The sequence below is a fragment of the Malaclemys terrapin genome, chromosome 9, assembly GCF_027887155.1.
Source record: "Malaclemys terrapin pileata isolate rMalTer1 chromosome 9, rMalTer1.hap1, whole genome shotgun sequence".
Classification (NCBI taxonomy): domain Eukaryota; kingdom Metazoa; phylum Chordata; order Testudines; family Emydidae; genus Malaclemys; species Malaclemys terrapin.
The window spans coordinates 88,790,800-88,813,644 of record NC_071513.1 but is presented as its reverse complement, the minus strand read 5'-3'; the positions used below and the strand labels follow the sequence as shown (position 1 = coordinate 88,813,644).

The window sequence follows — 22,845 nt, the reverse complement described above, 5'->3', positions numbered from 1 at the left end:
TGAAAACCAGGTGAAATTACAAAGGATGAATATAAACAAATAACACAAGTATGTACGGATAAAATTAGAAAGGCCAAAGCACAAAATGAGATCAAACTAGCTAGAGACATAAAGGGTAACAAGAAAACATTCTACAAATACATTAGAAGAAAGAGGAAGACCAAGGACAGGGTGGGGGAGGGAATAACAGAAAATGTGGAAATGGTAGAGGTGCTTAATGACTTCTTTGTTTTGGTTTTCACCGAGAAGGTTGGTGGCAAATGGACATCTAACATAGTGAATGCCAGTGAAAATGAGGTAGGATCAGAGGCTAAAATAGGAAAAGAACAAGTTAAAAATTACTTAGACAAGTCAGATGTCTTCAGGTCACCAGAGCCTGATGAAATGCATCCTAGAATACTCAAGGAGCTGACTGAGGAGATATCTGAGCCATTAGTGATTATCTTTGAAAAGTCATGGAAGATGGGAGAGATTCCAGAAGACTGAAAAAGGGCAAATATAGTGCCAATCTATAAAAAAGGATATAAGAACCAACCAGGGAATTACAGACCAGTCAGCTTAACTTCTGTACCCGGAAAGATAATGGAGCAAATAATTAAGCAATCAATTTGCAAACATCTGGAAGATAATAAGATAAGTAACAGTCAGCATAGATTTGTCAAGAACAAATCACGTCAAACCAATCTGATAGCTTTCTTTGATAGATTAACAAGCCTTGTGGATGGGGGGAAGTGGTATACCTGGTATATCTTGACTTTCGTAAAGCTTTTGATACTGTCTCGCATTACCTTCTCAAACAAACTAGGGAAATGTAACCTAGATGGGTCTATTATAAAGTGGGTGCATAACTGGTTGGAAAACTGTTCCCAGAGAGTAGTTATCAGTGGTTTACAGTCATGCTGGAAGGGCATAACGAGTGAGGTCCCGCAGGGATCAGTTCTGGGTCCGGTTCTGTTCAATATCTTCATCAATGATTTAGATAATGGCATAGAAAGTACACTTATAAAGTTTGCGGATGATACCAAGCTGGGAGGGGTTACAGGTGCTGTGGAGAATAGGATTAAAATTCAAAGTGATCTGGACAAACTGGAGAAATGGTCTGCAGTAAATAGGGTGAAATTCAATAAGGACAAATGCGAAGTAATCCACTTAAGAGTGGATTAACAATCAGGAACAATCAGTTTCACACATACAAAATGGGAGATGACTGCCTAGGAAGGAGTACTACGGAAAGGGATCTGGGGGTCATAGTGGATCACAAGCCTAATAGGAGTCAACAGTGTAACACTGTTTGGAAAAAAAAAAAAAAAAAAGCAAACATCATTCTGGGATGTATTAGCAAGACACGAGAAGTAATTCTTCTGCTCTACTCCACGCTGTTTAGACCTCAACTGGAGTATCGTGTCCAGTTCTGGGCATCACATTTCAGGAAAGATGTGGACAAATTGGAAAAAACCCAGAGAAGAGCAACAAAAATGAGCAAGGGTCTAGAAAACATGACCTATTAGGGAAGATTGAAAAAAACTGGATTTGTTTAGTCTGGAAAAGAGAAGACTGAGAGGGGACATGATAACAGTTTTCAAGTACATAAAAGTTTGCAAGAAGGAGGGAGAAGAATTGTTCTTCTTAATCTCTGAGGATAGGACAAAGAAGCAATGGGCTTAAGTTGCAGCAAGGGTGGTTTAGGTTGGACATTAGGAAAAACTTCCTAACTGTCAGGGTGGTTAAGCACTAGAATAAATTGCCTACCAAGGTTGTGGAATCTCCATTGCTGGAGATTTTTAAGAGCAGATTAGAGCAGTGGTCGGCAACCTTTGGCACATGGCTCGCCAGGGTAAGCACCCTGGTGGGCCGGGACGGTTTGTTTACCTGCCACGTCCGCAGGTTTGGCCAATTGCGGCTTCCCCTGGCCGCGGTTCGCTGTCCCAGGCAAATGGGAGCAGCGGGAGGAGGCGGCTAGCACATCCTTCAGCCCGTGCTGCTTCCCACTGCCCCCATTGGACCGGAGCGGCGAACCGCGGCCAGCGGGAGCCGCCATCGGCCGAACCTGCGGACGCAGCAGGTAAACAAACTGGCCTGGCCGCGTGCTAAAAGTTGCCGATCCCTGGATTAGACAAACACTGTCAGGAATGGTCTAGATCAGTGGTTCCCAAACTTGTGCTGCTGCTTGTGCAGGGAAAACCCCTGGTGGGCCGGGCCGGTTTGTTTACCTGCCGCGTCCGCAGGTTCGGCCGATCGCGGCTCCCTGTGGCCGCGGTTCGCTGCTCCAGGCCAATGGGAGCTGCTGGAAGCGGCGACCAGTACGTCCCTCGGCACGGAACTGGACTAGATGACCTCTCGAGGTTCCTTCCAGTCCTATGATTCTATGCCCTTATTGGTTCTGCTTTGGGGCTTTTTTCTTTGAGGCTATATTGCTTACTTCTGTACAGTCATCTGTGGGTTCCTGAGGTGCCTTTTTTCAACTATGTGGGTAATTTTATAGAATTAACAGCTATGCATATACAAGCTCCATCTATGTGCAGGCACTTCATTTCAGATATACTATCCAGCAGTCATTAATGACACCAGCAAAGATGGATAAGGGCGAACAAATAGTGTAGCCAATTAAAGTAACAGGTACGCAGAATGTAGTTAATAAAGTTGACATTGGGCCAAGACAGGGTTAGACCCTCTACACTGTAGGAGCTAGCTTGTAACTTTACATACTGCCTTGATTAAAGGTGTAGCTACATGCCTTCTGCCCCAGGAGCAAACCAGACCAGACAACAAATTGTGACTCAGTCACCATTTCTCCTCTGTTTCCCACTTGCTCAAGGGGAGGAGTAAGTTATTTCACCCCTTTTCATGAAGCAGTTTTCCTGACTTTCATCCGAACCTGCCTGTGATTGGACAAAAGCTGATCCAACCACCAGTGCTTCTGCGAAACGTTTCAGGTTTGACAAAACAGCAGCTTACGTTGAAACTGTTTTGTTGTAAAATTCCCAACCAGCTATCCTCAGGAACTCTGGGTTCAATTTCCTGCTCTGGCACACACTTCCTAGTTGATCTCAAAGAAGTCAATCTCTCTGGGTCTCACTTCTTCATCTGTTAAAATAGGAATGGCAGCACTTGACTACTTCACAGGGGTGTTGTGAGGATAAATACCTAAAGATTGTGAGGTTCTCAGATACTATGGTAATAAGGGCCACTTAAGATCAATAAGATCCCTAGTGTGCTAGGGTGAGGCTGAGGTTGGGAAAGTCAGAGGAAAACAACCATAGAAACTTGGAAGGCTTAATCTTCAATTGTGCCAAATTCTGAAAAGAACAGTATGAAAACGTGGTAACACATTTTACAATTTCTTTCTTGATTGGAGAACTTAGAAAGCCATGGATTTATTTTTCCCTGGAAAAAAATCTGTTACAGTCAATAAACTGGGAGGAAACAAATCTTCTTAACTTTTCTTTCCCTGCTCTTTGCGGAGTTACATTTTGTGCTTCTGAAACATCAGCTCATTTGAGACACTCAAAACATTACCTCATCTCTGCACTTGCTGTTGCTGATTTATTACCAGCAGTTCTGGCTCTGGATCTCCTTAGAGCAACTTCTTCATTTTGTCCATATTAACATAATAAACCTTTCTTAATTAAGGCAAACAAACATTCTAATTATCCTATATTTGTATATTTCAAAACCCCACCCCCCAAGAAATCACGTGCATCTTTACTTGTGAATGTAAAAAACATATTTTAATGTTCAAAAGGGAAATGAGGTGTGGAGAAGGGCATGCAGTGTGGACTAGTGATTCTCAAACTTGTTGAGACCAAATACTATTTACACTTCTGCCTCTGTCACAAATGAGGACTATTAATGAAACCTCTGTCCCTTTATATTTGCTGCTAATATGGCTTTATACTTTCAGGGCTTTGGGTAGCATCTTCTGACAAGACTACAGAGTATAAGTAATTTGTAGATTGTACAGAATCAGAATCCAAAACAATTATTGAAATGCCAATCCTGATTCAGAGGAGAGACTCTGATCACGTGTTTAAATGTGGCATAAGAAGTGGAGTACCATTAACTTAGTCTCTTAGTCTTAATCTCCTCCTTTCTCTAGAAGGTCCAGATTCAAAAGCTTCTCAGACAAGCTTGGATTTACAGCCTCGGTGACAGCAAGATTAGAATGGGTATAGACAGATATACCAATTTATGCCAATTGAGGATTTGGCTCTAAAAGTTCAGTATGTTACATAATTACTATCAAAACTGAACATTTGTCCTGTAAAAAGTCAAATTTTTCCCCTTGCATATTTTTTCCTCAACTAAATTGGTTTTTCAAAGGAGCATTGAAGGTATAAAATAGTGTGTGGTCTAAGAGCCAAACCACTGAATTCTTTATCTCCTTTCTTCCTGCCCACCTCATTGTTTTTCACTCTTTAAATCAAAGTTTGCTGAGGAAGTTACAATAGCAGGCAAAGTAGAAGAAGTAAAGTGAAAAATATTTCTGCAGAATCATGTTATGGCTTAGCCTCTGACTGCTAAAAAGCCTACTTCCACTCCTGATAGCATGGAAGGAGAAAAGCATTATGGATTTTAATTTCTCTCATGAGTTGCTATGCTACAAGCACTGCTCCTTTTGCAATGTAATTCTATATTCAAAATCTTTAGTGCCAAGATGAAACCATTACTACAGTTCTTCCATTTTTCTCTCTGCTGAAACTTAGTTGGTGATGACTTTGTGAATATTCATTATACGCTTGTTTTTGTTGCAGTGGCTCTTGATACATTAGTTCATCTTGACTGATGCCCTTGACTTTAGGGGATAAATAGCAAAGTAGAGGTAGGTGACAAGGATTGATTAGCAATCCTACTTCTAAGCGAAAATGTAAACACTTCTATATAAATCACTAGCCAAAGAGTCTGCAGAATGTATGTTAGAGGAATTAAGAACAATTTTTAAGGCTGCAAAGCACTCTTAGAACTTCCAAAATGCAAATCTTTACTTGATATTTCTTGTTCATGGGTCACTATGCCATTTGGTACCTACTTCACTCTTCGGGGAAATCCATTTTCTATTTTATGGAAATTTACAATTTTCAGTTATTTGTTTCATAAATTGCAAGGATCCTTGCAAGTTACTGTTTGGAAAGGGAAGAAGTCTTTCAGCACAGTATGGTCAGTTGTCTTAAGCACAGCTGTGTAAAACTGCACTTTTACTTCACTGGGATTTGTGTGAACATTTTCCTTCTATCTCAGATATATCTGGGTTTTCATCATGAGATTATGTTTGAGTTTGGGATTTGTTCATACCTGAAACTCAAAAGAGAAGAGTTTCTATTATCAAAAATTGCTATTTCCCCCCAAATCTAATTGTGATGTGAAATCAAGAACTGACCTAGTTTTGAGCAAGCCTGGGACATGATTCAAAAACTGTCTAAAATATTTCAGTGAACCTGCTCTGGATTTGGCTTCACACATTTGATTTAATTGTAAACATTTTGCACAGTTCTAGTCTTGAGCCTCTAAAAGGGTTAATTATTTCTGATGATGGAGCAGTTTTTCCTTACAAGTGTACTGTCTGTACCCAAGGCATTGAGCATATTATTATGATGTATAGATACTTAAGAGGTATTATCTCACTTGTCTAAATACAATTGGAAGTAGAATTATTACATAGCATGTGACCTGTGATGCAAAGTTGACTGGTCACATAATACTGGCTGTCCTCCTTGTTTCAAACTGCCTTATTGCATCAAGGTAGCTAAATATACACTCAAAATACTTCCCTGATGTAAAATTTCCATCTAATCAATTGCTTTATTAGCCACAGGAATCTCATGCAGTCACGAATGCAAGAGGAGATGGTCCTTGTGCTCATCTGTGGAAAGATGTAGTGCACACTATGAAAAGACTTGAATCTTAAGTATATAGAATCTCTTTCCTACAAGATATCACATAACTGAAAAAGAGAAGTCTTCTGTTCACTAAGAAAAATCTTGTTTGTGTCAGAGCAATGCAATATTCTCTTTCTGGCTGGACAAATCCCATAAATGGATGTGAAACTTTTTATTTTTACTTGTAGGAAAATGGGTTGTCAGTAGATCATAACTGTTTACTGTGGCGAATAAGGGCAGTAATATCACAAAGCACACATGCTAGGATGTTGGCTGAATTACAAGATCACCAAAACATAATGAATAGGAAAAGTTTGATTAGTAGTTTTTGGTGACCAGACTTAGACTAAGATATTGAAAGAGAAATTAGTTGGTGTGAATTCTATAGTATTCACTGGAGCATACCACAAATCATATTGTCATCTATGGAAGCATGCTACGAAGCCTTGGCAAAGACATCATAGCAGCTTTGCAAAGAAGAATAAGTGATTTAGAGGTAGCCGATGGTTATTCCAGAAGTCCAAAATGACATGTGACACATCCTTTTGCTGCTCTTCTGAGGCTTTTGCAGGATGTTTGCCACATATGTTTATGCTTGAAGAGATTATGGACTTCAGTTGGTTTCAAAGCAATGTTTGGTTTTCCTACGGAAATACAGTCTCACACTCTGCATCAGCTGCTTATTACTCAATGTCAAACTGGCTGGCAAAATGCTTACTGCAAGCACGTAGAGGGGCATTGGAGAAAAATGAGGGAAGATCCCAGTAACAACATATAGCAAACTTTTTTCATTCAGGTCTGTACCACAAACCACCCTCCAGAATACTCCAAAGAGTTATTTCTTAAACATCAGTTAAGAATGAGAATTCATTATCTTAGCTCAGATTTAACCAAAGAACTAGATGACATAGCACAGAATAAGAAATCCACAACATAAACAATGCCAGGTGTTTTTGCCTAGACCAAAAAGTGTGTTGATTTGAAATTACCAGGTCAAAAGTAAATATTTTACTTGTTGTAATATACTGGGACATATCTGGTTGAGTAAATTGATCAGTATTTTCCTTTCTTTTCCATTATTAGATAATGTTTCGGAGAATAAAAAAATTGAACACTGGTTACGTAATTTCTCTGAAAGAAAAATCATCTTTTTTACTGGCCTTGATGATACCACCAGTGAAATGGAGTCTGAAAACTACAATGGTGTTATAGATAACTAATCTGAATATATAGACTAGGAATAATATTCTATCACCACCACCAGCCGGAATCCAACCAATACTTATTGTTGAATCTTTTGGAATTCAGTAATATTGTGGTTAACCATTCCTCCATATAGATTCATAGAATATCAGGGTTAGAAGGGACCTCAGGAGGTCATCTAGTCCAACCCCCTGCTCAAAGACAGATTTTTGCCCCAGATCCCTAAATGGCCCCCTCAAGGATTATATCTGTCCCATCATGCATACACATGGCTGACTGCAGATGAATTCAAACAAACCTCAGAGGACAACAGTTATTTTTTAGGGCTGCCAATTTCTTTAACTAGCGTAGGGAAACATGCAATTCCAGGACAGTTGATTGAATGACTGTAACACTGAATGCATTTAGCACCAGGGCTGTCAATCACAGTAAATGCAATTGATTAATGCAAAATAAATTAACTAGATTAAAAAGATTAGTTGCAATTAACCACTGTTTTAATCGCACTGTTAAATAATAGAATACCAGTTAAAATTTATTATAACTATTTTTAGATGTGTTTCTACAATTTCAAATATATTGATTTCAATTACAACACAGAATACCATGTATACAGTGATCACTTTATATTTTTATTATAAATATTTGCACTGTAAAAAAATATATATATTTTTCAATTCATCTCATACAAGTACTGTAGTGCGATCTCTTTATTGTGAAAGTGCAACTTACAAATGTAGATTTTTTTTTTTACATAACTGCACTCAAAAACAAAACACGTAAAACATTTAAAGCCTACAGGTTCACTCAGTCCTACTTCTTGTTCAGCTAATCATTAGTACAAACAAGTTTGTTTACATTTATGGGAGATAATGCTGCCTGCTTCTTATTTACAATGTCACCTGAAAGTGAGAACAGGTATTCGCATGACACTGTTGTAGCCGGTGTTGCAAGATATTTACATGCCAGATATGCTAAACATTCATATGCCCCTTTGTGCTTTGACCACCATTTGAGAGGACATGCTTTTATGTTGATGTCACTCATTAAAAATATTGTGTTAATTAAATTTGTGACTGAACTCCTTAGGGAAGAATTGTATGTCTCCTGCTCCATGGTTTTACCTGTATTCTGTCATATATTTCATGTTATATAGCAGTCTTGAATGATGACCCAGCACATGTTGTTTGATTTAAGAACACTTTCACTGCAGATTTGACAAGACCCAAAGAAGATACCAATTACTCCTGGGGGATTTCTGCGCCCCTGTGCCGGCGCAGAATTCATACCTCCCATAGATTTCTTGGCTCACCGTCAGAAAAATGGGGGAGCCAAGAAATCTGTGGGGAACACACACCCCTTCTGCAGCAGCCCGGGCACATCTGCTGGGAGCAGCCGGCAGCAGACAGCAGATCACCACAGAGGGAGGCTGGGCATGGGTGCGTGCATCTGTGGAGAGACGTTAAGGGTGTGGGGCTGGGTGTCTGTCTGCGTGCGAACAAGTGAGGGAGACTCACTCTGTCCCTCTCGCTTGCAGTTATACTTGCTGCATCCCAGGTTTGGCTGCGAAGGGCTGTGTGAAGCAGGCTCTGTCCCTGTGGCAGAGAAGAAATGTAACAACTAAGCAGGCAGGCTGCTAATGTTCCCATTGTTAGTTAATTGTTCCCATTCTTATTCTTATAATTATTCCCAGTCAATTAAAGTTCCTTTACCTTGCCAGAGTGGTGAAAAGGAGTCTTATTGTAAATGACAGTAACGGAATCCTCCACTAGGAAGTCTATGTGCTTTCTCACTCTTTTTCCTGTGCCAGAGAGGCACAAGGGGGTTAGACTACAGCTCAGGATCTATTTTACTTATCCATTTAAAAAAAACTGCAGGACAATAACTAGCAAAACTGAATGACTTTCATGTGTGAAAGTCTGAGCAATTTAAAGCGACATTCTACTTTACAGAACACCAAACAGCAAAATAAAATGTAATGTAATTTAAATGAAAATCTGGGATTACAAATGGAATGCAGGGTCTTGGTTACCAAGTACACCTCTACCCCGATATAACGCGACCCGATATAGCAGGAATTCGGATATAACGTGGTAAAGCAGTGTTCCGAGGGGGCAGGGCTGCGCGCTCCGGCGGATCAAAGCAAGTTTGATATAACACAGTTTCACCTATAATGCGGTAAGATTTTTTGGCTCCCGAGGACAGCGTTATATCGGGGTAGAGGTGTATTTGTAACATAACCATCATGTGTTTAGGAAATGCTAAACAGTTGTGATTTTTTTTCTGTATGGTAGTTTAAATAAATTACCACAATAAGTGAAACTGATGTGATTATATTGCATTATTTTGACAAATAAAATATGCAGAATTTTTCATTTTTGGTACAGAATTTGGGATTTTTTGGTGCAGAATTCCCCCAGGAGTAACCAATATATGATTTCTAAAGATAGCTACAGTACTCAACCCAAGCTTTTAGAATCTGACGTGCCTTTCAAAATCTTGAGAGGTACAAGGTGTGCAATATGTTGTCAGAAGTCTTAAAAGAGCAATACTCCGACGTGGAAACTACAGAGCCCAAACCACCAAAAAAGAAAATCAACCTTCTGTTGGTGGCATCTGACTCAAATGATTTAAATGAATGTGCACAGGTCTGCACTTCTTTGGATCGTTATTGAGCAGAACCCATCAGCACTGTGTTCTGAGTTGTAACTGAAATCAGTATAGATGAAAACATCCAAAAATATTTAAATAAATGGTATTGTATTATTGTTTAATAATGCAATTAAAATTGCGATTAATGACCATTTTTTAAAATCTCGTGATTAATTTTTTAGATCATTTTACAGCCCCAAACAATACATATATTGATTTGTCTTGATGCTGGTTTATTGTCACTTGAGGTAAATAAATTTTGCTGCTGATACCCAAAGCAGCATCTGATTATACATTGTCTTACACTACTTGCTTATATAAGCAAAGCTCTATATGCCTCACTTTTTACAATATCAAGTAAACAGAGGATAAAAAGATAGCATCATATCTAATCCAGTCAATTTAAATAAGCAAAAGTGATTTCACCAACTACATATGTCTGAGACCATGCAACAATTTTTGTGGTTTTTACAAATCATATTTTCCTGTTTTAAATATTTTTCTCACCCCAGTTGCTCTGTGCAAAACCCATGCAAATAACTGACTATCGAGAGGAAAAAGCAAAGCTGACTCAAACAAAATGCTTTAGATATACAAAGTAAACAAACTGGAAAAAATTGAGATAAAATTGTATCTCGTTTTAGTTACAGTACTTGTAACAATTGAGGATTGAAAAAAAATTCACACACACGAGATTTGGGTTGAAATTATATTTTTAACTAAAGTGTTTAATTGCCACTACGGCAATAATTAATATAACCTGTGAAAAGGAGTTTAGAAATTTTGACCTCTATTCAAGAAAGTACTTAAGGACATGCTTAAATTTACTCATAGGTTTAAATCCCATTGAAATCAGTAGAGCTTAGATTCCCTTCCTGAACTGAGATGCTCTCCTGAATTAGGAATTTTCATACTTGGACTGATAATCTGAAAAAAATGAAATAGCTTCTCTGAGTTAGTATTACTTTGAAGGATGACAGGGCCCACGTATTCTGAAACAAAGTGGATTCAGACATCAGCACCATGTATTTGCTGACAGTGGGCATCCAAAAGACAATCAGATTCTATACAAGATGTCCCACTCAGCTGGGGACTGGGATAGAAAGAAGAGATTATTTGTATCAGACATTGTTTATGTCTGAATCTACTATGAGGTACTTATATGGCCTCCCCATACTTGAGTCTTCAATGTAGTTATCCTTAGTGAGGTATGGAAGTACTATTATCCTAATTTTACAGATGGGAAACTGAGACACAGAGCAACTAAGTGACTTTCCCAAGGTCATACAATATGTCTGGCAGAGCAGAGAACTGAACCCAAGTCTCCCAACTTCAAGGCTAACCCGCCAACCACTGCACTATTCCGCCTTTCTCATCTGTCCTACTACTTTACCTGCCTATTCCCTTCTTGGGAGCAAGTGGAGTGCTGCAAGAATTCTGGTCTTGAAGAACTCTAAGCAGGATTTTTGAATATTTCATTTGTCTTTTTCACAAGCAAGGCAGAAGAGATTGGAAATATGGCAAAATTCACACATGCATACCAAAGAAATAAAGATAAACTGGTAGGTCTAACTTTAGGCCTACCAGCATTGACCATCCCCATAAACAAATTGAGTGTATAACTCACTTGCCACAGATAGAGAGATAGCACAAACCGAATTTGAGTAATAAATAAAAGTTTAAATGGCTAGGACTAAAGTTTAAGGACCAGATTCTCAGTTGGTATAAAGAACAGGAGTACTTGTGGCACCTTAGAGACTAACAAATTTATTTGAGCATAAGCTTTCGTGGGCTACAGCCCACTTCATTGGATGGTGGGCTGTAGCCCACGAAAGCTTATGCTCAAATAAATTTGTTAGTCTCTAAGGTGCCACAAGTACTCCTGTTCTTTTTGCGGATACAGACTAACACGGCTGTTACTCTGAAATCAGTTGGTATAACTGACTTTGGATTGTCCTTATGCATTCTGCACCAATACTATTTGTTATGTTTTGTTCCCCTTTCTATTATCTGTAAAATGAATTCCTATGTTCAAATCTCTCTCTTTTCAGTTGTCTATGAGCACAGGTCAAGATTAGAAAAGTCTTTACAGAAGGAAAGGCTTGAACATAAGAAAGCAAAAGAAGGTAAAAATCTTGTTTTTCATTTTTCTCAGTTATATATGTTAATTTTATAAATTATGGATCCTTGTAATTCACTGGTAGGTCCACTGGTATAGACAGGTTGCTAGACACAGCATATTGAATTTCTATGATATAAATATATGCACAAGTCCTTTTATTGGATATTTAAAAAAAAAAAAAAACCTCCATAAGGCATATGACCATTTGATGCATGCCATAAGGTATTCAGTTAGGCCCCAATTCAGAAACTTGTGTGTTTAAAGTGAAGTACATGCTTAAAACGCCTGTCCGGAATAGAGATGATTTGTGAATCTGGGTCTTAGTTAAATGTCCTTGAATAATATAGTACTGGACATATGCTGTGTTTGATTATGCAAATACATATTTTTCTTTTTAAAAAGCCACCGTCTGCAAAAGTTTTAAGAGTACAATAGTTTTGGTAACTTTTCTAAGTAATTTTTCATGGTGTACATTACTTGTTTGAAATGTTAAGGCATAAGGTAATGAAAGTCCATCCTGCACTCTTCCTAAAAATAGTTGCTGCTAGCTAGGCGATTCATAGGCCTTCAGTTAATACAAAAGATTAAAAAGCATTAAAAGCTGTTTGGGGTTTTCTTGCCCTAAAATCCTAGATGGTTTTGTGGTGCCACCTAGTGGACAACAATAAATCATTAGTTTTGTAAAGGGCAGGTCAGCTTTTTCAGAATTAGAAAATAAAGAGGAGTACAAAGGAACTCACAATGAAAAGGGGGTGGGAAGCGTTTTTGTGTTTTTTGCTTTTTGACTTTCCTGTGTTCTTGTGGCTGAAGAGGATTTTAAAGTGTTATCTTCTCATAGGAAAATGCACAATTTAACTTCCCCTTTCCTTTTAATAGTGCTACTGGGCCTTTAAATGTAGTACATAAGACTTCTGAAACACATTTAGTTTCCCACCAGTAGTCCCAGGCTTGCCTTGCCATACTTTGTACAGTACTGGCATAAACAGTTTTATGTGCAAATACTTTGACAACCAGATTTAAAATTCAAAGTATTTCCTTAGTTTTTATAGTTCCTCAGGAAAGCTGTAAATGCAACATTCCCCAACTTTGTAGCTACTTTGTGTGTGGAATTCCCATTTACAAGAAGGTATTTTGAATACAGAGTACCTACAGACTCTGGCCCCCAAGCTTTTTTGTCAGTGAAATATTTCTTTAATAGTCTCCTTTTTTATTATTTCCTAGACTTTCTTGTTTATAAATTGGAAGCACAAGAAACACTAAATAAAGGAAGGGTAAGTAAAAAATAAAATAAAATAGAATGTTAAAGAATTGGTACCAAAGAATAACGACACTACTCCATTTACAAAGGAAAGGATAGGGTATGTAATTAAAACCATTCAAAAAGATAAGAGACTTACAAAACTCTAATTGAAATAGCTTTGACTTATTCCACTTTGTTATGTATGTTAAATGCGCCCTGTTAGAAAGATCCAAATGATCTAGTAAGAGAGGAAGTTTCTTTCTAGGGAATTACTTTGGAAAAACAAACACTCCTCCCCTTATACTATAGTAGCTGAAGTTAATGGTACTCTTTTTATAATAGCTGTCTCCTATCAGCCAATCTTGACTGGAGAAAACTGAATAGGGAGAGAAACAGAGAAGATGGCATCATAAATCCTGTTGTTGCTGTCCTTTTCTTATTGGACAGAGCCAGTGTCTCGTAACCAGGTTTTTTTGATTGGCAAGTTTAAATCCCCAAGAAAGTTTGGTTTGTGCAGTAGCTGCTAGGAGGCAAGTTGAGACTGTCATTGGAAATATATTTGAGGTTTGTAAAGAACTCTTTGTAGTGATAGTAAGTGAAAGCATGTTGCTGTTTATTTTGAGTCTAAAGTGGGAAGAAAAGAGTCGGAGGAATAATAGTGTAATTAAAAATACATTACTACCTCACCTATTGCAGAATTGCTATACCTGATATATTTCAGAACCAAAAAGAGACCAGGTCAGGTAGGCTCCATGCTGAATTATAATTGCTAGTTTATAGCTTCTGTATAATATTCTTTACAAAGAATAGGAACATGAAAGTGCATCAGGATATAAGATTCTGTTGTCCCTAATTAACATTAATATTTTCATTTCTCAGCAAGATTCAAATAGCAGATATAGCACATTGAATGTACAACACCAGATGTTGAAGGTAGGTACCAGAGAGATTCTCTTTTGGGGGGTAGCAATATGAGAAATAAATGTACTAGGTTTTTTTGGCCCATCTCCAAGAGTCAATATATTGTTTCAAAAAGATATTTTCCTTTCATGAATGTACTTTAAGGATAAACTGATTGCATCATGTATTGAATAGCTATGTTTTCTGGTGAGTTACATAGTTATTTGAGAGGGATATTGACATGCATGCCACTAGGTAAAATTGGAAAGATTTTGCATATTAGAAATTGTACTCAGTATCCAAAGTAATAAATACTTTGACATAAATTCTGGAAATAGTTTCAAGAATTTTTATAGTTGGGATCCTGCAATCAAATAACTACTCCTTTTGCCATTGTTTTGGGTCAAATGGAATCACTTCAATGCAGATATTATGCACAGGTCCATTGAAAAAGATGGAATTTTGTGCATTATTCAGTTATGCTTGTTGCAAATATAATATGTAGTGGGGAACATGTACATTAAAATATGCAATGGCAAGTAATTCCGTGTACACAATTAATAGCCCTTCTTAAATGGTAGCTAGCTCTGCTTCCGTATATTTTAGTATTAGAAGAATATCTTGTAATTTAATAATTATAGCCTTCTGGTGTTCAGTTATTTTTCATCTTAAATGCAGCTACGTGCATAGCAAAAAATTCCTGGAAGGAAAAAAAAAAAAGATGCCTAAAAAAAAATTAAATGGCATATTTAGCTAGTGAAAGTGGGGTTATTTGTAGGATTGTAATTTCAATAGCTAGCCAAAGTTGTGTGGTTTTTTTAGGTTCTTACTTGAAAAAGAAAGAAAACACAATGCAGGTTAGTTTTAAACTTGTACTTCATGACATGATCCTTTAAGGTTACTACATCAAAAGAACTAGAATCATTGTCACAGACTTTTATGCTTTAGGGTGGGATTTTTCAAAAAGTGCTCCACATTGACCTAACTCTGCTCCATTGAAATCAGTTAAACTCACCCTGACATCAGTAAGGACAGAGTATTAGTGTTTTTGAAAATCCCGTGCTTGAGGGAAATTTTGAGAAGTGCCTAAAGGATTTAGGAACACGGTCCCATTGCTAATCATCACGGGAATTGTGCTCCTAAATCCTTCCAGCACTTTTGAAGTCTTTCCAGCTCCAATGGTTTCCTGGTTACTCTTGATGCATATTTATGAGAAACTTTATTAACCATTATAGATTTAAGGGTTCCTCTAGATTTACAGCAATATCTCTGCTATTGCAAGTCTTTTTAATGGAAACTGTTAGTCCAGTGCAGCACCACTGAAGTCAATGGAGCCATTGACCTCAGAGGAGCTGGATCATGTATCTGAAGAAACCTTTGGGAGTATGCTGTAAAGAGTTTTCTGAGGTTTCCAATAGAGGTAATATTCCATATTGACTGTAGAAGCAGCAGACAAGTCATTGACAATATTAACTTCTAATATTGCTGTGGATTCAGATTATTAATGGTGAGATTCTGCCTCTGAGAAGGTGTATTCAGCAGCTCTCAGAGGGATATAACAGCTGCCAAGGGGGATGGTAAGTCCCTGGAACAGGGAGCTACAGAGGCACAGAGGCAATTTTGTGTTGAGTAGGAACTGTAGTGTACAGGCTTTGAATAATAAACTTCTTGTTATGAATGCTTGCTATTCATCTGATTTAACAAATTGCCAAAGATGATAATAGCCAGATATGCAGGTGCAGAACTCCTTCCAGTGTTCAATTTGGCATTTGCAGAGTCAACATGAAGAACTAAAGAAACAGCATGCAGACCTCGAGGAGGAACACCGAAAACAAGGAGAAGACTTTAGAAGAACATTCAGCGATCACAAGCAGAAATCTGTACAAATACAAGAAGAGAAAGAGCAGGAACTCTCCAAGCTAAAGGGTATATGCAGCCTGACTCAGTCATACTACACAGCTTAAAACTCTTCACCTGCCACTGCTTTTTAAACGTAGAAATCAATCCTGGTGTGTGTGACCGAGAGTGGAGTTGGGCATGCGTGTAAATGCGCACTCACACACACTGAGCATAACAGGTCATCATTCATGCTCACTCAGCATTTGCTCCTTTACCAGTCAGTTTACATGTTCTTGCTACTGAGTTTTGCCATTCATATCTCTGGGCTTCTCAATCCTGTATTTCTGGGACCTTTTGGGAGAATTCCAACTAGAGTATGTTTTGCTTTTTTGACTCTATCTTGATTACAGATAGGGCAGGATTCCTGGCCTTGAAACATTTCAAATGTTGGGGGCTGGATTCAAATGCTCAGCTCTGAACCTGCCTCCACATTCAAAACTGGGGAAATTGGGCCTGATTTTGGATCTCCTTCTTAAACAACCAACATCTGATGAAAACACAGTTGCTAGTTCTGTTGTCAGTTTAACTATGAGCCCTTGGTGAAGTGACTTCACATTCTTTACCTCATTTTCCCTGTCTGTAAAATATTAGAATATTTTTCTCTAAAATAAGGATATTTATCTACCTCACAAGGATGACGTGAGAACTAATTAGTTAGTATGTAAAGTACTTTGAAGCATAACTTATTTTTCTCTAAGTGTCCCATTTCGAGTCAGGAGGATCTTAGAATATAAATGGCATAGAACAAAAGGTTGGACTCGTATTCTTCCTAAACTAGAGGGCTATTGCCACACTCTCCCATGCCCCACCAACACACTTACCAGCTTTGGAGCTGCCTAAGAGATGGAAGAAAGATCCCAGCTTCCTAGCTCCTGAGGTGGCTCAAAGCAAATCAAAGGTGCCAACCCATACAGAACCCTGAAGCAGAAGGCTGGATTTGGCATGCTGCTGCTTTCCTTCTTAGTGGTAGCATCCACTCCTCTTCTACCACACTTTCCAGTTTCATCCCGCACTTCCATCCCCTTTGAGTTCTGGTCACTGCTTTTATTTAAACTGCTGAGTCTTAGGGGAGAAAATTTCCAGACTCCACATACAGCCTGGAGAGGTGATGGCTGGGGGGTTATTACTCTGTTAGAGTCCCAGCATAGCATCCAGGATCCGGGCTGAAGCTTCTGCTGTTTGCAATCCCCCCTCCTAAATATAGGACATACCACTAGACCCTGCCCTCAGCCAGGAAATGAAAGTATGGTCATACAAAAATAAATTTAATCTAGGAACTGATGAATTGGATTTAATGAACTTGGCTTTGAAAGTTTAAGGTTGTGTTTTTGTATAGGGATGAGAGCAACAGATTAATGTCAGCACAAGCTCCTTTGATCTCTATGCACTGATCTCATGTGTTTTACCACTGCAGTTATGTGGTATTTTATGCAATTTATATAATAATCCTTATTTTGTACATCATCTTGAATTAGGCTTTAATAGTATTTAAAAGCAAATACTTTAAAACTTGTGATATTAAAATTACGAAAGCATAAATCTGATTGAGTTCAGTCTTTGCATTCTGTTTTGTTTTTAATAGAATCTCTGTATAATTTGCGAGAGGAGAATAGACAGCTGAGAAAAGCACACCAAGATATTCATACCCAGCTACAAGATGTCAAGGTTGGTTTCTGTTCCCTAGAAATAGACCCTCCTCCTAGTGTATGTGAAATGCTTTGCCATTATTTCAACAACTTGGAGGTAGGTTATGATGGAAATGTTTAACTTTTCTGAAAAACATGACTAAAATATATTACTTATTTCTTGCCAACTATACTTTAGCTATTCTACAATGCTAAAAGAATGATGGTGAATACAAAGATGGGATCAGAGGAAGAATAAAATGATCCAGCATGGTTTTGAAATGGCCCTGTATATAAGATTGGTGGGCTTTTAAAATTCTGTTTTGTTTTATTTGCAAAAGGAAAGGTTTCTTAATAAACGGTCATTTGTCTTTTGGTAAATAATGTTAATATTGAAGCGTATTCCATTTCAGGTCCTATCTCTCCACATCTGCTCCAACTTTCAACTGTGGTTACAAAACTCTGGCTTTAAATTTGGTGTTTGCTGCTACCACTCTGATATTGAACTCCACATTAAACACGCATTAAAAAAAATCAAAGTGCGTGTTATTCCCAGTTAGGATTTTTAAGTTTGAAAGATCTGTGGGGATATATTTCAATTTAAGGTTAACCTGGTGCAATCCAGAACAAACGATATGAAATACGTAACATTCTTCTTTTTTATGTAGCAACAGCATAAGAATTTACTCTCCCAACATGACCAGCTTGTAGTGACGTTGGAAGACCACAAGAGTGCACTAGCTGCTGCACAGGTCAGAAAGGAAAACAGACTATCAGATCTCCTTTTTATGAGATCTGTTTAATCTTCCTGGAACTTTTTTATCTTACCTCAACTGACTATAATCTTATGCATGCAGCTTTTTGCATGGGAATCTGCAGTTAACACCTTGCTACACACTCAGGGAAAAATGCATGCCTTGAAGTGCTGCTGCTAAATTTGAAATTATAGCAAATTAAATAATTGTTTTGGTCTTTGACAGCTCCATTATAGGTCCAACTGAGCATATGAATTACTGATAAGAGTGGTATCTTTCCAAGTATGATAGATTGCAGAAGGCTTTCCTTTCTTTCTCTTTCTCCTATAGAACTTTGGTTAACGCAAGGTGTCAGGGCTCTGACACTTGAGGAACACATCACATTTAAAGAACTGGTTCACTTAAAAAGCCTATGTGGTCTAGCTTTGTGTATGCTAGCATAACAAAGCAGGTGGAGTGTAAAGGACTAGCTGGTGCAGTAGAGACAGAGTGTGCATGGAGGAACATAGAACACCACATGGGCTTTGGAGACACTAAAAAGGAGGAGCATTAACAAGTTTAAAAAAATTGTATATACAAGATAAAGAGCTATTATCTTGATGGCAAATTACACAGCCAGCCAGCTATTCCAGTAGTAGCCACATGTCCCAATAGTGAGGTATAGGTCTGCTGCTTATCTTGGGAAAACTATTACCAAAAGATCAAAGAGGATAATGATGAAAAGCAAAGTTCTGGGGGAAGCTAGGATGGTAGTGCCTACCTTTAGATTAGTATGGCAAGAGACTGGATCAGGAAGGAAAACAGGAATCTAGTGTATGTAAAAAAAATACTATAAAAATCTTTGGAATCTTGAGTGGGAGCTACAGGATTGAGTATTTCTTCATAAATTCTGTTTGCTGTTGAAGGTAGGTTATATACTAATGGACAGGCCAGTGTTTTGATGTTCTTCCATAATTGGATTTCACAGACTGAAAAAAGTAAAGACATGTCATTTCAGATAGCAATATGTGCTGGAAGCCAATTTTTCAAAGTAGCAGGCAATAATCTTTCTTCCACTATCGGCTAAAGTCCAGGGGCCTGTTTGCTAAACTCTTCAAAAATAGGTCTCCTGTAATCCCACCTAGGGCCTAAGCCAAAGTCTACTGAAGCCAATAGGAAACTTTTCATTGATTACGCTGGGCTATGGTTCGTCCCCTTAAACACAAAACCTACACTTGCTTTTCTTTAGACTTTATCTGTCCACATAATGTTACACTCATCCTATTAAACAGCGTACTCATACATCTTGTGAATTCTGTGAAATCAACAGGTGATACTTAACACAGTTTGCATTGCTTTTCTTGCAAACCTGCTGAAGAAAGGATTCACAGCAGTTCTACTCAGACAAACCATTCAAAAAGGCACCCTATCATTGTTGGACATGTGGTAGATATTTAAAAGGATGGATAATGTCAGCAGTCAACACTACACTAATATTTGTGACTTGAATCTTTAAAGTACCACCACTTATGTGGATTTCTATAGCTCAAAGAGCCAGAAAAGTTAATATATATTATAAACTCTATTTTCATGCCAATATTAATTCCCTTTAGGCTAAGACCTTGGATGACAACTTTTAGCTTGGAATGATTTGTGTAGTGGGGTGGAATATAGCATCAACCTTTGAGTCCTGAATTGGAGGAACTGAGAACACTGTTAAGAATATCCTGTATATAGTAATCTCTGGTTTATGGCCATTAAGGGGAAAGGAAATTTAGATTCAAGGATAACCTTTTATGTTTAAGACCCTTAATTCCAGTTTTATCCAAGGACTGTAGTTAACATTGTCTTTAATCTTTTCTGTAAAATGCATAGTCAGAGACTCCCATGAATCAAGCAGAGGAGGGGGACACAGAGAAAGTGAGACCTCCCTCCAGAAAAGCCAGACTTGTAATTACTTCACATTCTACTTTGCGTTTAGGCCTGTCCCTTTTAATCGATGACATAGTGTTTTGAAGATGCTTTGAGGTGCGTCTAACTTCGGACCTATTATCACATACTGCATCATGTCAATCTGTAGCACTGTGGAGTTTGTTTTGTATCAATATTATATATTGATTTGATATGATGCATCATGTTTGTCTGATGTACTATTGATTGTTATGATATTATATCAAGTACACCAAGGGACTTACACAGTCACTGGGTGTGTACTGTAGCCAATTGCTAAACCTTCATTTGGATTTATTTATTTTTTTAAATCACCAAAAAAATGTTGGCGTTTTTACCAAAATAATAACTTGAACCATTTCATTTTATTTACTCCCAATCAGTAGTTCCTCACAAGAGTAACAGAGAATCTGATGCCTTTAGAACCCACTCTTTCCCCTTCAACAAGAAAGAGTGCTTTGAGCGATTTTTAAGAGTTGATTAAAGCTGAGTGATTGTGTGGCAAGTTTTAGCTCCAAATAGTGTTAAATGTTTTCCCACAGAGTTATAAACCTTAACACAAGGAGAGGGGAAGTGGAACAGGAGAAGGTGGAGGGGTTATATGTAAATGGTAAGCTGCAGTGCTAGGCACTACCTTTCGTGTATCTGATAGATGTAATTGGTTATGAAAGATGCCCCTTCTGAAAATACCCTGCTTTCTGAGTTGAATGGTTTTTTCTTGTACACCTGCTTTATGGGGAGTGGCTTGTGAAAAGTTTCCCAATCCTGCCTGAACGTCCAGCATGGGTAGCTTGCTGAAAGTGAACAGATCTTCCATTGGCCTGAAAAACATCAGTGCAGTTGCAAAGAAGTGGATCCCTGACATCTTACTTACTGAAGGGATGTTTAGCAGCTCTAAATTTATCTTTTCCCTTCCCACTCACTCCCTTCCACCAGTGGAAGTGTTGTTACTTTATTTGTTGTTTTCCATTAAAGTTGCTCCAGCGTGATTGATTTTTTTTCTCCCATAATATTTTCTCTTGACTCTTGTCTATTGTTACCAATTATCTAAAGGTTGAAGATAGCTGAGAATTTTTAATCACTTGTGACTTTTTTTTTTAAAACTTGATTACTGTTTCTAAAAAGAATTGCATCTCTTGCTACTGAGCAGATGAGAAACAATCCATGGCACTCTGTTTCTTTCATTTTAAAGTGTGCAAAGAAAATTTAATCATTCCCTTCAGCTCTTCTTCTGCCTGGCATGAAAAAGTAATCGCCATCGCTGTACTGTAGGGATTTTCCTGCGTGGTTTGTATTTGCATGTTCACTGTGATTGATGAATACGTATTAAATCACGGCTATCTAATGCATGGAAACAACCAGTCTTAAAATCTTGATGTTTGATCTGATGTGCATGTTGAGTGATTCTGTGTACCCATTTTGCCAACAAACTCACTCCGGAGCGAGTGTGTATTTTAATAACATGCTTGTCTGGTGTAGTACAATGGGTATATTTCAATTTTAGTCCCAGGTAGAAGAATATAAACAACTGAAGGACACACTCAACAAAATGCCAAGTTTTCGACAACCTGAAAAGTTAGAGCAGCCAAATGTTCCACAGGAAGCGACAGTGGCAGGAGCAACACCTCCAAATAGTGACCTCCCACCACATGAGAAAAATGCAGCCGAAGAGCAAAAAGAGGTGAAAATCATTGACTGCTGCAACAATTTTTTTCCCTAATGATTTTCAACAAGGGGTTGATGAAATTTTTTGGACAAAAGTCTTTTTTGGATGAAAAATGCAGATTCAATTAGTGTTGAATTTGCCCGATTGTTTTGGTTGAAACACAAATTCTGAAGAAAACTGAATGTACCTTTTCAATATTTTACAATTCAAACATTTTTAGCTACATGAAAAGAAAAGTGCAGGTTCACATGTAAAATCCGGGGGTGAGCTCTTATTTGACATGTGTCTCTGCAAGTTGAGAATAAATATTTCTGAATCAAAACAAATAGGTTCGGAGGAATTAGATTTATATATCAGTAATATGAACATCAAAATTTACAGATAGGCAAAGAAAAATGTTGCTTGAGAACTTGATTTAAACATATTTACTTTTGACATATTTTGACGTATGATAACAATTTGTGTTTTAACTGTTCTACAGCTTTAACTTCTTGAACCTCAGCATCTGTCATTAAATAATTGTGTGAAACCCCACATTTTGTGCAAATGTAAAAATTTAATAAATATTGATAAAAATTGAAAAAAATGCTTTAAAATAAACATCAATATTATCCATTACCATGATAAAACATAAAAATTGAATTCTGCCAAGCCTAAAAATAAAACACCTTTTTTTTTTTTAAACTGGAAGATAAATATTTTGGGCTTCATTTTAGATTAAAAGTGGGTTGAGTTATTTTATGTTATTGTCATTTTTTAGTTGCATAGATCCAAGGAATAGATTCTGATACCCATGTTCACATTGAGTAGTACCTTACTCCAGACGTAGGCCCATCAGTTCTAGCTATTGAGTGAAATTCTACTCAGCATGAGTAAGTGTATTAGAATCTGGGCCTTAATTTTTTATTGTAGAACATAGCTGATTTATGCCACCTTTACTCATGTGGAGTAATATTTTACTCCACAAGTTATCACTGACTT

The 22,845-nt window shown here is 37.7% G+C and overlaps 1 protein-coding gene across 2 annotated transcripts in view; it reads left to right on the top strand.

The window, feature by feature from the left end:
• GOLIM4 (golgi integral membrane protein 4) overlaps window positions 1–22,845 on the top strand; it is a 64,272-nt gene that overhangs the window by 27,095 nt on the left and 14,332 nt on the right. For both annotated transcript variants that reach the window (XM_054040273.1, XM_054040272.1), the window contains 7 exons: window positions 11,780–11,854; window positions 13,072–13,121; window positions 13,970–14,023; window positions 15,766–15,916; window positions 17,472–17,554; window positions 18,183–18,266; window positions 21,703–21,879. In XM_054040273.1, coding sequence (XP_053896248.1) covers window positions 11,780–11,854; window positions 13,072–13,121; window positions 13,970–14,023; window positions 15,766–15,916; window positions 17,472–17,554; window positions 18,183–18,266; window positions 21,703–21,879 — 674 coding nt within the window. The remainder of the gene's footprint in view (window positions 1–11,779; window positions 11,855–13,071; window positions 13,122–13,969; window positions 14,024–15,765; window positions 15,917–17,471; window positions 17,555–18,182; window positions 18,267–21,702; window positions 21,880–22,845) is intronic.